This window comes from Vicugna pacos, chromosome 18 (genome assembly GCF_048564905.1).
Source record: "Vicugna pacos chromosome 18, VicPac4, whole genome shotgun sequence".
Lineage (NCBI taxonomy): Eukaryota > Metazoa > Chordata > Mammalia > Artiodactyla > Camelidae > Vicugna > Vicugna pacos.
Genome location: NC_133004.1, coordinates 4,345,405 through 4,363,649, shown reverse-complemented (window position 1 = coordinate 4,363,649; position 18,245 = coordinate 4,345,405). Strand labels below are relative to the sequence as shown.

At 42.9% G+C, this 18,245-nt stretch overlaps 1 protein-coding gene across 1 annotated transcript in view; it reads right to left on the bottom strand.

Annotated features, from left to right (window-relative positions):
• Positions 1 to 3,041: 3,041 nt before the first annotated feature.
• The window catches only part of LOC140686864 (trafficking protein particle complex subunit 9-like), a 146,516-nt gene continuing 131,312 nt past the window's right edge, over positions 3,042 to 18,245 (bottom strand). The window contains exon 3 of the mRNA XM_072942040.1: positions 3,042 to 3,568. Coding sequence (XP_072798141.1) covers positions 3,320 to 3,568 — 249 coding nt within the window. The 3' untranslated portion in view covers positions 3,042 to 3,319. The remainder of the gene's footprint in view (positions 3,569 to 18,245) is intronic.

Genomic DNA, 18,245 nt, shown 5'->3' with positions numbered 1-18,245 from the left:
TTGTGTTCCCAAAAAGCAAGTTGAAGGACGGGTTTTATAAATACTTAAATTTCAGAACTGAGCATGTGGAGAGACGTTCGTTCATCCAGCACAAAGGGAACGGGTTGCAGGAGAAACCCTTACTCTGGTTTCTCAGTCTGTTTCCTAGTGCCGGTTTGAAGTGCCTGCCGTTTTCACTGTAAAACCGAGTTGGAGCTTGTACCTCCCCATATATATGTATGGAGTGGAGTTGGCAACTGAAAAGAAACTTTGTGTTCCCTTCAAGCTAGGTGAAGGACGGCTTTCACACACACTTATCTCTCAGAACTGAGCATGTGGAGAGACGTTCGTTCATCCAGCACAAAGGGAACGGGTTGCAGGAGAAACCCTTACTCTGGTTTCTCAGTCTGTTTCCTAGTGCCGGTTTGAAGTGCCTGCCGTTTTCACTGTAAAACCGAGTTGGAGCTTGTACCTCCCCATATATATGTATGGAGTGGAGTTGGCAACTGAAAAGAAACTTTGTGTTCCCTTCAAGCTAGGTGAAGGACGGCTTTCACACACACTTATCTCTCAGAACTGAGCATGTGGAGAGACGTTCGTTCATCCAGCACAAAGGGAACGGGTTGCAGGAGAAACCCTTACTCTGGTTTCTCAGTCTGTTTCCTAGTGCCGGTTTGAAGTGCCTGCCGTTTTCACTGTAAAACCGAGTTGGAGGTTGTTCCTCCCCATATTTATGTATGGACCATATGCCGACACAAAAGAAGAGATTGTAGTAAATATAAAGTGGCTGAAATCAATGTCCGGAAAACCTAGCTAAGTTTCCTAAATGTCCCAACTGAACTAGCCACAGGACTCCCGCATCAAGAATGGGGCAAATAGCACCTTGTGAATTTTTTTTAATAAATAAATAATGATCCACTTCCTACCACCGGCAATTATGATAAGACTGAGTATAAGTTCTTACAACAAATAGTGTAGAAATCATAATTTCTACTTGATTCAAACCACTTCTTCTATAAAATTTGAATCTTTTTTCTTCAGACGCATTTGTGCCATTTGACCTAGTGATAAAATTTTCAACTTGCTTTTATTAAAAATATTCACCATAGTGAGAGTTTATTATATCAACTATTCCTTTATGGGAAACCCTTGTGCCTTGTCACTCTGTTTCATAATATTTCCTGTGGAAAATTCAATCCTTCATTCAGGAAAAGTCTGAGCAATATTTCTCATGGAAATCCGTCCTAAACTGCAACCCAAGAAAATGAAATTGACACTGAGCAGCCCGTGAAGCCGGCAGACACATGCAGTGCACTGTTGTGTTCCCGCCTCGTATTTCTGTAACCAGCAGGGAAATTTGTATCTCAAGAAATAGACATAAACAATTTTCAGGACCTGAGCACACAGTTTCCCTTTCAGGGTTTAGTGGGCTTCCATTTAATTCTATGAGAAATGTTTAAAACAACAGGACAACAGCTGAGATAGGGTTTAAAATAACTTTTATTTCAGTGAAAATAAAGCCAACTGACTGTTATCATTTTTACTTTATTTGATCTCACTCTCTTACTTTACCTTCCCAACCTCCTCCACAAAATGATGGTGAACATCCCCTCCTGGGTCAGAAATCTAAGTAGAAATTACCAATCACATTGAGGTGTGCTTTGTTGTTTTATTTTTCAAAACAACCAAGTTTCATTCATATGATTTAATAATTAAGATCAGAAACAAAGTCTACTCAATAAATGGTAGACAACACATGTCGTCATAGCTGCTCATCAGGTTTGGCCCCACGTTACACACTTTTACATGGACATGTGCCATGTGCTGTCATGGGAAACGGTGAGTGGGGACAGGGCCTCTGCTCTCACAGGGCACACAGCCTGGTGGGGCAGGCGGTGTTCAATCATTGCCCTTTTGTCTTTAATATACTTAGAAATTATGGGAAATGCTATTTAAAAAGAACAAAATGAGTCACTGAAAGTGAAAAATACAAGGACAGTATTTAGGCTGAGGGAAGACAGGGAATCTCTTTGAAGATCTGACACTCCACTGAGACCCAAAGGACAACTCCGGTGCTACAGGTGAAGGGCAGGGACACACTGATAAAGGGCTGAAATCCAGAATATACCAAAATTTCTTTACACTCAACAAGAAGGATGAATAACCTGATTAAAAAATGAGCAAAATGCCTGAACACACACCTCATCAAAGAAGAAATCTGGATGCCAAAGAAGCCTTTGGAAAGATGCTCCACAGCACCTGTCATCAAGGGGATGCAGACTGAAACAGCGAGATACCACTGCACACCTGTCAGAACTGCCAAAATGCAGAACACTGACAGCACCGAATGCTGGTGAGGATGTGGAGCACCAGAAATTATAATGCATTGTTGGTGGGAATGAAAAATGGCCCAGGTACTTTGGAAGACGGTCTGGCAATTTTTTACAGAGCTAGACGTAATTCTAACATATGATCCGGCAACTGTGCTCCTTGGTGTTTACTCGATGAAATGGAAACTTATGTTCACACACAAATCTGCATACAGATGTTAATAGCAGCTTTATTCATACTCAACAGGATTCAGAAGCAACTAAGCTCTTCTTCAGTAGGTGAATGGATAAATAAACTGTGGTCCCGCCAGAAAATGGACTATTATTTGGTGCTAAAATGAAATGAGTTATCAAGGAATGAAAAGACATGGAGGAACCTTAAATGCATATTACCAAGTGAAAGAAGCCAATCTGGGAAGTTTCAGCAACTGTCTGATTCCAACTGTATGGTGTTCTGGGAAAGGGAAAAACACAGAGACTGAAAGATCAGTGGCTGCCAGAGGCTAGAGGGGAAAGAGCAATGAATGAGGTGCAGCACGGAGCATTTTAAGGTCACTAAGACACACGACTCTGTATGATGCTGTGATGGTGGATACATGTCATTGTACATCTGTCCAAACCCACAGAGTGCACAACACAATGTGTAAATCCTAGTGTCAACTATGGGCTATGGGTGATGATGACATGTCAGTGTAGGTTCACCCATTGTCACAAATGTACACTCTGGTGCAGGTGTCAATATTGAGGAGGCTGTGGGGGCAAACTGCAGTTCATACACCCAATCCAGCCCCAGCCACCGCTGTTAATAAAGCTCTATGGGTGTGTGGACTATCTGGCTGTTCTGGCATCTAAACAGTAGAGCTGAGCAGCTGCACCAGAGATCAGGAGGTTTTCAGACCCTGAAATATTTACCCCCAAGCCCTTGAAAGGAAAAGTCGGCTGAGCCCTGTTCTAAATGAATCAAGATTCACCCTGATGAGGCAGGACAGCAGGGCCCAAACCAGGCATGGTTAATGGGGCTGAAGCAATGTTTTAGTTCCAACACATTTGCTGAAGTCCTGCAAGTCCAGTGACAGACTGTAGCCAGGAAGCGTCTGCAGGAGGAGTCGGGAGCAGGCCTTCCCGCCAGGCTCCGGGATGCCGGGGGCCGCGTGCCGCAAGGGGGCCACCCGCTTGAAGAAGGTGGACTTGCAGTGGAAGCCGATCAACTCGTAGAGCTCGGAGAGGATGCTGCACGGCTGAATTTTCTCCTCGGAATGCTGAAGCACAGGGAGAAAAGCAACAAGCATCTGAATGAAACACGTAAGTGAAAAAAGACCCATAAAAATGGTTTTCCCTTAAAACAGAGACCCGATGACACAGGAAGGAAGAGGAAGGCTGACTTAGTGCACTGATGGGACCAGATGCAGAAACGCAGGGAAGCAGCACTGTGCAGACACTCCAGACCCCCTCTGGGCCCCACCTCTCCGCATTCCACCTGTCCCTTTACTAGAAAAGCCCGTATTCCCTGAAATAGAGGAATCTGCTACCTAAACATGGGACACAGAGAAGGGAAAGAGGAAAAGGAAGGGAAAGTAAAGGAACAACAGTTCATCTAGACCCTAGGGTCTGGGCGGGACTTTCACCAAACACACAACTTCTCAAAGCACAGAGCGCACAGGGAGAGGCTGACAGAGTGATTGCGACTTCTGCTCCTAAAGCACCCAGCTACTTGTCAGCACACGCTGCGCCCATTACTGAATCATTACAATCATCTCAGAAACAACTACTACCCCGGCTCACAGGCAAGGAAATCTGAAACTCGGGGAGGAATTATTATCATCCTGGACAAAGTCCCACAGCCCAGTAGTCTCAGAGCCTCCGGCAGACCCTGGGCTAAAATGCTCCTCATCACCACGGGCCCTGAGACTCAGGCTGAGGCCACGTCAGGTCTGCACGGGCCCAGAGCACAGTCTGTGGGACAGGGAATGCTCCCACTCGAAGTGCCAGGTCAAGGCCCTCAGGAACTTGTGTAATGAAACCAAATCCCCAAACTCATTTCCAACCCACTGCCCTGTCCGGGAGGACTGCTCGGCACAACTGCGCTGTCACCTGTGCACAGGCTGAGCAAGGGGCCCAGACAGTGATGTGACATCCCAGTGGAAGTGGCTCGGAGACCACTTCATCACAGGACAGATTCTCCCGGCTTCCAACGTTAACTCTCCATTCCATTTCCAACTGGAAAGTAAGTTTAGACTTGTTTTCCTCTCTTAGAAACAAAGAGAGCGGTAACATCAGAGGGAAACTCAAGACAGAGGAAGAGTCTCCTGGTCATTTGCAAGGATAGGCCGGGGAGGGAACAGAGACAGGGATCAGAAAGACCCGTGTTCCAGTCCAAAGTCTGCACGTCACTCGCTTTGACAGTTTCCTTTTTAATACAGGTGATAAAATCTAATTATGATTTTTGGGAAAACTAAATGAAATAACGTATTCCACTAGCATAGGTGTAAAATCCTCCATGAGTGTTCCAGAAATGGACGTGATCGTGGTTAGTTACTGTCTGCCAATTCTTGTGTTCTCAGCTCACATCACCCAACCAGAGATGTGCGAGAGATTGCCTCACCAGCCAGCAGCCTTCTCCAACTTGGAAACTTACAGTGTCCGAAGAGCAGGCAGTGTTGGATGCTTTGCGGCACTCTGGAGGTAGCACTCCAGTGATGACTTTAAAAAGCTGGGGAGAATTTAGGGGACCATACAGTTCAAATACAGAGTACTCATTCCATGTCTACAAATATTCATCTCTAGCCATGATGAGTAAGAGAGGAAATACATATTCAAACATACATCATTTTCCCACATAAGTGCATCAAAACAATTTGGAAAGAGTGTAACTTTCTTCTCTAGATCACACAGCGGGGATTACAAGGTTTGTACTGACAGCCCTACTTGTAAATCATCTGCAAACGTAACTGGGTCCACTATCAGTCACCATAATTTGAAGGGAATGTTAGAAAAGAAAAAAGCCAAGCTAATACTCTCCAATCTTTTGTTTGGTTACAATGTCACAGAGGAGATGGACAGCTCAATAAGGAACCACTCTGCCGTGATCACGGAGCCGGGGAGCGGGATGTGCGGCAAGATGTATGACGCAGCCGCAACTGTGCCCATGATTCTAGGCAGGTACCCAAAGTCACCTTGACAAGGTGTGAAACGTTTATGCCCACGTCCTCATAAACTGACATGTATTAAGGAGAAATGGAAACTTATAAACGGCCAATACCCTTGGTGGATACACCGTCCAAAGAGCAAAGTCACAGTTTGACAACTGGCCATCCCGGTACCTTGGGATTCATTCTTGAAGAACCTTAAAAACCACTCCTCTGTCCTCAAGAAGTGCTGCCTACTAGTCCTATCTTTGGCTCATGGATACCACATGTTGAAGTGAACTTCAATGTCTGCACAGATTTGACTGTCTTTCTCCAGGTTCACTTGTCCATTCTGAAGAGGCCTGAGCTAAGTCCAAATTCCTTAAGATTAATTCCCTCCAGTGACAACTCAACGAGCCTGTAATTACAAGCCAACAGAACAGGACTGTCCTCAGCAAAAAATGTCACCAACCCTTCACTGCTTTCTTAAACTCCTCTCCTGGTTAATTGCAACATACTAACACCACCCTCCACCAAGTTCCCCAACTATGTCAAATAGAAAGTAAGGTCCATAAAAGAGGAGACAACTCCATAGTCACCTTTGAATTCCTAGCATAAAGTAATGTCAATAAATAGAACTATGATTATGGCTTCTTTCCTTTAAAACCTTTCTGGTTATTTAAATGAGACCATGGAAGGGAGGTGTTTGAGTCCAGTATCTTGATCCAGAAGACTCTGGAGGCCTTTTTCAGAATGGCTGTCCACTGATTCATTCAAAACACACCTTCTCTTTCCGGGAGGAGCTGTGATTTTCTGCCATGGGTTTGTGGTCACTCTCATGCCAGAACAGCTTTAAACTAAATCCTTACTTTGGATATGTTATTTTTCCCGCTTCCAAAAAATTTTACTTTCCTTACTTCCTTGCCTTGAGGAATGCTTTTATTCTTTTCTTTCTAATTCAACCTTTTATAAAGCAGGATTCTCAGGATGTGTTTGGCCTTATATAAGAACAGCCATCCAACTCCCAGTGTGAGAGGCCACAGGCTCACCTCCTGCCCTCCTGCCAGGGCAACTGAAACTCAGTTCAGGAGCCAACCGGCACCCCAGGGCTTCTAAGGCTCACGTATCTCCCAGAATCCCTGCTTTCTGGTTTGTCTTGGCTTCTGAGAATTTCCCCTCACTTTCTTGACAATTAGCTGTGCAGCTTGAAAGATGAGGAAGGAAGGTTTTATTTCTTAATCAGAATTTAAAGGAACTTATGTAATGAAGCTTTTCACGAGTTTCTAGAACCCTCCATTGCTGAGACAGAAAACACACAAGATATTTTCTAAATTTAGCTATCATGTGCATTTTTTCTTTGCTTTTGTTTTGTTAACTGCTAATAGACATTTTTTAATTAAAAAATAAAATAAGGTCCCAAATAAGATAGAAAATTGAAGGGGCAAACAAAATTAAAGAGCAAAGACAGAAAAATGATAAGTACTCTACAAAGTTAATAGAATAAATACACTATGGATCAGACCAGCAATTCTCAGTAACAGCTAATTGAAACCTGACCATGAGGTAAAACGTCTCTCCTGTCAGGAGATGACCAACAGAAAATAGAATTAAATCAACAACCTAAAATTCTAAGTCTGGCGAGGTATAGAAGTCTACCAGCTAAGTGTGTCTTCTTCTGGAAAAGAGGGAGACTCACCAGCTCTTTTCTGTGGAGCCTGAGCCCAGGGGAGGACAGTGAAGTGTGTTCTGTAAGTACCCAATTAGCAAAGTGAGTGATGAATAAAGAGATGTGAGCTTTGATGAGAGATGATACTACTATTCACTTGTCCTGTAAAGTATGTCTTCGCGTTCAGAGATCAATATCTCATCAGGAAAATGCACAGCCCGGGACCAGACCACTTCTGTGATTGTGACACTGCACTTAGATGTCTCAAGGGCACCTCCAACTCCACCTGCAAAGAGCTAACTTCACGGTGTTCCTCCCATAGCCATCCTGCCCAGGGCCCTTGGTCGGGGGCAAGGTCTCCCTGCCTCTCCCAGCTCAGGCCAATCACTCACAGATGTGACAAGACCCCTCCTTCAGGGGCAAATTTCCTCAGTCAACGAGATCCACCACCCACACCTGTCCTACCAGGTACTCACTGGCACTCCCTCAGCACTGACTCTGTGCTGGGGACCATGCTGCACACTGTGCACACGTTATCTCACTGGATCTACACAGCAGTCCTGGGAGTTCGGTACATCACTGCTTCTATTGATTAGATAAATTGTTTCACTTCCTTGGGTGTGTCATCCAAAGTGACACGGCTACTGAGCCACAAACCTGGGACTGAAAATCACTTGAAAATTGAACACTGCTACACCTCGCAGCCACCCTACTCTGACTCATCACATCACCTCCTGCCGAGCCTTCTAAATGTTTCTAAGCATTCTACAAGACAAAAGTGATCTACGAGAGCATCGCACTAGCCTACTTAAAATCTGTCAATGACGGTCCACTGCTCTTAGGAGAAAGCCCCACCGGGCCTGAGCACAGCCCAACGGCCCGGCATCCGCTTTCCCTGCGCGGCCGCGCCGCCTCACCCACCACGCAGCTCTACACGTGCAGCGTCCAGGACAGGGATGCTGACTCCGTACAACCCGGGGCTCGTCTCACTCAAACAATGATCACCCTCTTCAGTGGTTACCTTCTTCAATACTGAATCTCAGAAAAATATTTTCTCTGGATGAATCAATATCTTTTTCCTTACAACTTCCCATCATTGATAATGAGCTCCCCCCAAAAGAGAGAAGACCTAATCCTCAGTCTCCTTATCTGTAAAGTGCAAATAACAGGGAAATATGAGAGGTTTTATTAGAAGTAATATTCATGTGAGGCTGAGGGACAATTCCCAACATACAGTAAGTACTCAATATGTGCTTACTTAATATTAATAAGAATAGATTACATTCCAGCAACCTTAAATCAATGCTTTATGGCTTTGTCTAAAAGACTACCGACAAACTGTTGGACGAACTGTTTTGAGCAGATCAGCACAAGTGTACTGGGCGAGGTAAGCGCTGACTCCAGTTACAGCTGCAACCAACCAGCACTACGGGGCGGGAGCAGTTTGCTCAAACTCTTACATGTTGCTTGAGCATTTAGTTGTAGTTATTGAATAAAGACAGGTATTATTTACTCAAAGCTCCTGAAACATAAATCTTCAAAGATTGATGCAAATTATGTTTCAAGTACAACACTCTCACTAGAAATTACTTGAAAATTATAGTCTTAGCTCCTCCGCACATCAAAACAGCATTTTCCTAATGTATCTGACTATGTACTCTGAAAGGATTGTTTAAAAGAAATTAAGATGAAGCCATCCTGAATAAGATCTCAGTATCATCTACACAAACCCCACCCAAAGGTCTCATTTCTCACTTCCACATAGGTGTTCAGATGGCTTAAGCTGGGTCTTGGTTTCTTATGACACGGGGGTGGGAAGAATTGTGGATAGATCAATGTAGCAAATATAAACCTAGTGTATTTGCTATGTAGGAATCCTAGAAAGAAATAAATTTATATATATAGTCCCACCCTTATGAAGCTAAGCCGTTCCATTTACAACTGCATAAAAAATAAAATGAGAGATACATTTAACAAAAGTTTACAAGATTTGTACATTGAATATTTTGAAGTATCACCAAAAAAATTTTAAAATATCTTCATATATGGAAGGCATCCCATGATCATGCAATGGTAGAAAATATTGTTAAAAATGTTAAGACTTCCCAAAGTAATCTACATATTTAATGGAATCCCTATCAAAATTCCAGCTGACTTCTTTGCAAAAATTGAAAAACTGATCCCAAAATTCATATTGAAAGCAAGGGACCCAGGTCAGCCAAAACAATCTTGAAAAAGAAGAGCAAATTTGGAGGACTCACTCAAAGGTTACAGCAAATCTAGAGCACTCAAGTCATTATGCTTCTGTCATAAGTTTGGATGCAGAAATCTATGAGACACAATAAAAAATCCTGGGGGGAAACTTACATTTACAGTCAGTTTTCCAGAAATGTGCCAACAACACTCCATTGAAAGTATAGTCTATCCAACAAATGGAGCAGAGACACCTGGGTATCTGAAGGCAAAAGAATGAATCTGGAATCTGGACCCCGTATTTTATATAACAAATATTAATTCAAAATGGATCACAGACAGAAACGTAAAAACTAAATATATGAACTTTCTAAAAGAAGACATAGTATGAATCTTTGTGGTCATAGGATAGGCTATGGCTTCCTAGATACAATACCAAGAGCACAAGTGATAAAACAAAATAGATAAAATGGACTTCATCAAATTAAAATCATTTGTTACAAAGGACAACATCAAGAGTGTGAAATGAAAGGGGAAAGGGGTAGCTCAAATGATAGAGTGCGTGCTAAGGAAGAAAAACAAAATGAATAAATCTAATTACCTCCCCTATAAAGAAATTGTTTTAATGTTTAAAAAAATTAAAGTGAAATGACAATCTGCAGAATAGGAGAAAAATCTTGCAAAGCATATATCTAATAAGAGACTAGTATCCAGGATATAAAACAAATGCTTACAACTGAACAATACAAAGAAAATCGACCCAATTTTTTAATTTGCCAAGGATTTAAATAGATACACAATTGGCCAATAAGCATCTGAAAAGATGGTCAGCATCACTAGCGAAATCAAAATCAAAATGAGATCTCATTTTAAACTCACTAGGATGGTTATAATCAAAACATGGACAATAACAAGTGTCAATCAGGAGGCAGAGAAATGGATACCCTCAATATGCAGCCGTTGGAAAGGGGCAATGGTGCAGCTTCTTTGGAAGAGCCCGATGTTCCCTCAAAAGGTTAGAGTTATGTGGCTGAGCAATTCCACTCCTACATGTAGAGTCATCCTTCAGTGTCCTCGGGGGGTTGGTTTCAGGAACCCCCACCCTGGATACCATAATCCAAGGATGATCAAGTCCCTTTGCAATCAGCCATCTGGATCCATGAAGTGGAAACTACAGATATGGTGGGCCAACTGTACAGCCAACAGAATGGAAATGTATTCTCACAAAAACTTGCACATCAATATTCATAGCAGTATCATTCAGAGTAGCTAAAAGTCACTAAAAATATCCATCCATCAATGAATGGATAAACAAAATTACCAAGAACAGTCCCACAAACTTTTGGTAATTGAATCTTTGACAAAGGAGGTGAGAACATACAATTGAGCAAAGACAGCCTCTTCAGCAAATGGTGCAGGGAAAACTGCACAGCTGCATGTAAATCAATGAAGTTAGACTACCCCCTCACAACATACAAAAAAATGAATTCAAAATGGCTTAAAGACTAAAAATTGTAGACAAGACACTATAAACCTCTTAGAAGAAGACATAGGCAAAACATCTGACATATATCTCAACAATATTTTCCAAGAGCAGTCTACTATAGCAATAGAAATACAAGCAAAAATATACAAGTGGGTTCTAATTAAACTTACAAGCTTTTGCACAGAAAAGAAAACAAAAATTAAAGCAAAAAGACAACCTATGGAGTGGGAGAAAATAGTTGCATTAAATGAAAGTGACAAGGGCTTAATTCCCAGAATATGTAAACAGCTTTTACACTTGATAAAAAAGAAAAACAAACAATTCAATCCAAAAATGGGCAGAAGACCTAAAGAAACATTTCTCCAATGAAGACATACAAATGGCCAATAGGCACATGAAAAAATGCTCAATATCATTATCAGAGAAATGCAAATCAAAACTGCAAACAAGTATCACCTTTCACCAGTCAGAATAGCCATCATTCAGAAGTTCATAGACACTAAATGCTGGAGAGGCTGTGGAGAATTGGGAACACTCCTACACTGTGGTGGGAATGCAGTTTGGTGGAGCCATTGTGGAAAACTGTATAGAGGTTCCTCAAAAGACAAAACCTTGGGGGCCCAGATGACACAGCAATCCCACTCCAGGGCATATATCCGAAAGGAAACGTAATTCAAAAAGACAGTTTCACCCCAATGTTCACAGCAGCATTATTTACAATATCAAGACATGGAAACAACCTAAATGTCCACTGACAGACGACTGGATAAAGAGGTTGTAGTATATATGTCCAATAGACTACTATTCAGCAATAAAATAATAATAAAATAATGCCATTTGCAGCAATATGAATGGACCAGGAGAATGACATTCTAAGTGAAATAAGCCAGAAAGAGAAAGAAAAATACCATATGAGATCGCTCACATGTGGAATCTAAAACAAAAAAACAAACAAAAACAAAGGAACAAAAAGATAAACTTATCTACAGAACAGAAACAGACACAGAGACATAGAAACCAAACTATGGTTACCAGAGGGGAGAGGGTGTGGAATGAATAAATTGGGAGTTCAAGATTTGCAGATGCTGAGTATGTATACAATAAACAGCAAGTATATACTGTATAGCACAGGAGAATATATTTAATAACTTATAGTAACTTATGTTTAAAAAGAATATGAAAATGAATGCAGGTATGTTCCTATTTAACTGAAGTTTTGTGCTGTACACAAGAAACTGATGCAACACTATAAACTGACTAGACTTCAATGAAAATATTTTTAAATAGACCAAAAACGAAAAAAAAGGAAAAGGATATTATCAAACAAAAAGAATAATGTACTGATTCAGGCTACAATATGAATGAACTTTGAAAATTTATGCTAAAATAAGCCCGTCACAAAAGGGCAAATAGTGTCCTTTAAGGTGAACTGTATCTAAGCATTTATTGTACTACTCCTGTAAATTTTCCGGAGTTTTGAAGTCTATCAATATCAAAATAAAATGTATTATTCATTAAAAACTTAAAACCCTTCCTCACAGGAGGGCTTTAATTATTAAATGCAGAAAAGCATGTAAAACTCTTGGAACAACAATTTTCACGTCCACACACAGTCACTGCTGTCACTGCCACTCAGAGTGTGGTGCCAGCGCTGATGAGAGCTGCCTCCACTCGCTCCCCTGCAGAAAGGAGTGAAGGCCTGAGCTCTGACAGGCAGGGTGAGCGTGAACCTGAGTCATACACAGCCACGTTCCAGACTCTGCGTTACCCAACTTTCTTATACAAACTGCAACATGTAATGTAAACACTCTAGAGGGATGTATCTTACAACACAGGGAATACAGACAATGTTTTACAGTAACTATAAATGGAGCATCTATTGTACACCTGAAACATATATTTTAAATCAGCTATGTCTTTATAAAAAATTAAAAAATAATTTAAAAATGTTATCCCTTTAATATTCAATTTGGTTTTTAATTAACTACTAAACAGCTTAGAATATATAAAAGCATTTAAGTGTGATGTTTGTTTACATATTTATTTACTTCAGCCTCCTGCTAAAAGAGAAATTAAACAATTTTTTAAACACAGCTTAACAACCATAACAACAAAAAGGCAAAACTGAGAGTGAAGAGAAAATGGAGATTCAATACTTAAATGAAACCAGGGGGAGGTAAACTCATAAAAATGGATTCCATGAAGTCAGGGCAAGTGTTAAAGGCCGACTAGAAATTCAGCTGTAAGATTCTTGGCAGCTAAAGCAAAAAGAAAAAGATGATGGGGCAGGTGGTAGAGCGTGTGCTTAGTGTGAACAGGGTCCTGGGTTCAAGCCCCAGGGCCTCCACTAACAGATAAATATACCTAATTACCTACCCCCCAAAAGAGCCCCAAAGAAAAGAAAAAGAGAAATTTCTTTCCAAAAAAATCCTGATATTAAATTTGGATTAAATACTTTAAAAATAAAAGGAAAATAGAAAAGATGAGTGACACTGTGAACAAAAACCCCAGCTGGGCTAACAAGCTAAGTCACAAATCTAAGTGTGATAAGTGTCGGTTTACTGATCTAAGTTTTGCTGGGCTAACTCGTAAATCTGAAGTTCAGTGTCAGTTTACTGGGCTAACAAGCTAACTCGTAAATCCAAGGTCAACAATTGTCAGTAACGTGATCTGTTCCAAATTGATAAGCTTCAGTGTACTGATTCCTTGCTTTTTGTTGTTCGAGCCTTATTGGCTAAAAGCCCCATACTTGTAATTAACCCTATAAAACCTCATGTGCACGTCTTGGATGTGCTCAGGGCTTGGGAACAGAAGCCCCTCTGAGCCCGCTGGCATAATAAATCTCAGTACTCCCACCCTCTGAGTGCTGCTTATTTCTTGGCTGGCCTGTTGTTTCCGTAACAACACAAGCGATAATGCCCGTGAGATAAATCTGCAATGGCTGCTGGCAGGTCCCCATGTCTCATGTGGGAAAATCTGAAACATATTTCTCACCACTCAGAGTCATCCTCAGCCCACCCCACATCTCCCGCTGTTAAATGCAGGAACACACGCAGGGCCCGGCCTTTGCTCTCTCTGTGTCATCACAGTGAGACAGGATGGAAGGGGGCAGAGCAAGCCATTCAAGAAAGACCACAGCAATTAACATCAAAATGGTGGAGAATTCAACCCCCAATAGGTCTTGAGGCTCAGGATGAAGAGATTTAACTTCTAGTAGATCCTGAGCTTCATTATACACCCATTGTAATAGTAACATGGTGAATAACACGGCCCCAGGCACCATGGCCGTCACAAGGCTAGCCACAAAAGGTCAAAGGGTGGAAAATGGCCAACTCCCTGGAATCCCAGCCCCTTGCCCTAAGGCTGGTCCTTCTACTTATTAGCATATGAAACCACGAAGCCCAAGAAAAGGAGCAACACAGAGCCACATCCCAGGAACCCCTCTCTCTACCTCTTCGGAGAAGGCCCACACTATTTCTGTGGAGTGTGTGCCTACTTTTAATCTGAGCATCAAACCCCCATACTTCGTGACGTTTCTCATGCCTGTCAATGTATCTCTCTGAATAAATCTACCTTTACTCAACACTGGCTTGTTCTTGAATTCTTTACTGCATGAAGCCAAGGAACAAAATCTGGTGGGGCACATCCCAGGGGCTCAACGGAAGCCTGGGACACAGCCCTTCTCATGCCCCACATATTTTTTCTTGTATCAACAGGACTGGGATGTGAAGTGAGGTCTGAGGCCCCAGCTAAGGGACAGAAGCAGCCTCCAGGTCTCCAATTGGTGGGCAGCCTCTCCCCCATCAGGGGCCATGGGGTCTGCCTGGTTCTCTGTGTTTTTTTGTTGTGCTGACTCCCCAGTCAGAGAGATTTCTCCTTAGGCCTGGCTCCACAAAACCCTTCTCTCCAAAATACAAGCACATCATGTCACAATCCTCTTGTTCAACCATGAATTGTTCAGCCAACTTTTTCCTTCCCCAGTTAAGTACCTAAATGTCCTCCCTGCCATCCCACCACTTCTTTCTTTTTGAGAACTCTGCACTCCCCACACACCATCCTGAACGCAGGTGCCTTGCTGGCTGGGACCGAGATGTTTCAGTCTCAAACATCCTGAGTCCTTTCTCTTTCGACTTGCTAACTTAAAAAGGCCTTCCTGTGTCTCCCACCGCTCTGATTCTGAACGTCAAAAAATGCTCAGGTTACATTCACTCTGTGAATACCTCCCAGGTTTTGGCTAGGTTTCCTTCCCAAGATCTTCATTAAGGAGCTGCATCAAGAAGTTTAAAGGGGCTATTCTTACATTTGAGTGGAGGAGCCTGCAAGAAATTTAAATGGCTTTGAAGAGAGAGTTAACCAGGGACAGAGAGGTCGCAGGTCCTAGTCAACAGTGTCATGAGGCAAAATGTTCTTCAAAGGCTCAGAGTGGCTTCTGAACACGGAGTCGGCAGGGAGGAGGTGACAGGCAGTGAGTGGGGTGAGAGACACAGGGTACGGTCCCCCAGCAGGGGAAGAATTGGTTATTTTCTAGTTTTCCAATTTCTTACTACCTTTTTCTCTTATTGCCACATACCATTTCCTACGAATTAAGCATATCAATGTCAGTCATTTGGGCCACTTGGGAGAAGCTACACGATGCCATTCACAGGGCTGGGACATGACAGCCATTACCAGTCTAGATTGAAAGAACAGTCGGGGTATTTGCAAGGTAATCACGGGCATGCAGCAAACTCCCCAGCTTCAATGACCTCCTCTCAAAGTTGGCGCCAATAAAACTACCAAGCAAAATGCGTGATGATTCTGGCCAACATCTGTTTATTAGTTAAGTGCCTGTGACACCTGCCACTTAATAGGGAATGAGTACGATCAATGAGGCCCTGTCTACCTGGCCACACGCGCCCTGCCTTCCTGCCTTGGTGCAGCAGCACAGCTTGTTTAGCTGAGATGAGCGCCCCCAGAGCAGCCCCGATGGGAAAGCTCCCAGCTCTGCACGGCCAGACGTGTTCCTTTCCTTCTCAGAGCTGATCACAATTTGCTGTCGTCTGTTTTTATGTTTATCCCTTTTGTAACTGCCTCTCCTCCGGAGATTTTGCTCAAGCAGCACAGGACCAGGTGTGTCTTGTGGCCTGCCGGATATTCTGGGCTGGGAAACAGCCGAGCCCACATCTGGCTCTGGTGCTGAACGGAGAGAGCAGAAGGCCCAGGAGCCCATGCTGAACCGAGGCCCCTGCACACAAAATTATGGTCTGACTTTGGGCAAATTACACAGTCTTTTTTACCCTGAGATTCCTCATCTGTCCATAAAAATAACTGCCCATGGCACACAGAGTTACAATTATTAAAGGAAATCACCAAATTCACAAAGTAGCCAAGGGGCTACCAGTGCATCCTAAACAGACACATGCTGCCTTTAAGGCTCTGACACACACCAAGCGTGGTGGTCGAACAAAGTGTACACTGCTAAGTGTCAGTGTGTTAAGTGCTTCATGTGTGCTATAATAATCTTCAGAACTTACAACAAGGCCAGGAAGTAACGAATATTATCATGCCCATTTCACAGACTCACCATCAGTTTAAGAGAGGTTACATTCAAGTCCAAGGCGCTATGGTGAGTAAATGGCGATTTCAACCTGAATATGGGCCCAGGCCTGGGCTCCATCTCTGTCCCATCCACCTGACCACTGCCTATGAATTCCACCTGTCCAATACCCAAGTTGAAGCCAGCCAGCTCTTAAATGCAATGTGTGTCACCGTTTGTCAATGTTGGTTCATTACCATAAACAGTTCTCAGAAAGCACTTCAGAAAGGAAAGTTGGACTCACATACCTGCCCACAGAGAAGAAGAATTCTGCCTTGCCTTCTCCTGTAACGTGCAGAAACCCTTCCCATTCACCACCGAATCCTTTTGTATGCTTCCTCCGTGTTCATGTTTACACATGGCTTATTAAAGTAGAAGTTACCTGCAGTAATTCCATCTCGGTTCCATTCCAAGCTTCCAGATTATCCATAATCAGGGTAATACCATAATTTTCTGTGAATGAAAACACTACAAATTGAATGAAAATATTGCAACCATGTCACTAAACAAAGAATGCTGAAAACAAGTCATCAGCGGCTGCCGCCACCCCCCAGTGAAGACAGGCCTGCAGCCATTCACAACGGTGCCCTCTGAGCAGACTCAGAATAAGAAAGGACAGATTACTGGCCCTAGATAGCTAGGTGCTTGTCTAAAGTATATATTCAGTCAGCCCAAATGTTGGCTTCCTCCCATATATTGAAAAGCATTAAATTAATGAACTTGAGATACCTGGCTTTCTTTAGATAACAAGCAATGTTTTATTGTTCTGACTACCTGGTCTTTGTTGTAAAGATCCTATATAATCCTAGCTTCTCCCCTACTCTTGCGAGCAGTCCCTCAGAGTGTTCTGAGAGGCGGTCATCCTGGCTCGAGTCCTTCTGACAAATAAAACATAACTCTTAATATTCAGGCTGCACGTTTATTTCAATCAAGTCCCAGAATAGACACAACTCATCAATTGTGTAATGGGACACACTGGATCAGGAACCAAAAGAGTGTAGTAGTCCCTAAGAACTACGGCTCCCTCTTTCTTCCTGTCATTATACAATCCCACCAGAACTCATTACTTTGCTGTCTGCTCCTCTGGCAACCAAACTCAGAGAAGAGTCAACTCAGCAGAGCGTTCTGCTGGGGAGAACCCCTGCAGCAGCACTGCAGGCTACCTGCCCTCCCGCACGCTCTGACGACTGCTAGTGTCCTCCGTGGAAACCAGGCCAACAGAGCTGTTCCCTACAGCTACAAAGTCCCAAATATTAAATAAAACCTTTCATTTTATACTATATGTTACATATATACCCATCTCTGAAAACAGCTTTGCCAGAAGCCCAAATCTTCAACATTAATCTGCAAAGGCAAATCAGGTCCCCAAGGGAAAACAAGTCTTAAGACGATGCTAAGACCTCCAAAGTCCTCTCCACGACCATAAACCAAACTGCCTCTAGGTCTGCAGCTGCAGGAGGCTACATGTCTGCTTTTAAAGCAACCCCTTCTTGCCCTCGGGTGCTACAATGCCCTTCTACGCCCTCCCATCTCAGGGTAAGAGCACCCACTGCAGAACCTTGCAGGGCAGCACTGACAGGACTGGACAATGAGGATCAGAGCTAAACTAAGCCTTCTGATGACACGAGTTGTCACTCGGTCACTTTACAGATGAAGATATATATAGAGAGAGGTGGGGTGTTATTGTTCAAAGTCACACAGATAAAAAGTGACAAAGTCTATAACTCTGCTCCTCCCTCTGGTGTGACGCCCCAACTGGGACAACCACAGGGTTCTTTCGTGCCTGCCTGACCAGTTCTTTCCTATCACTCATGACCCACCACAGGGTCTGAAATTAGCCTGCATTTGCAGCATCTTTTCCCTCCAGTTTCTCAGGAACAAGGCTGTTCGG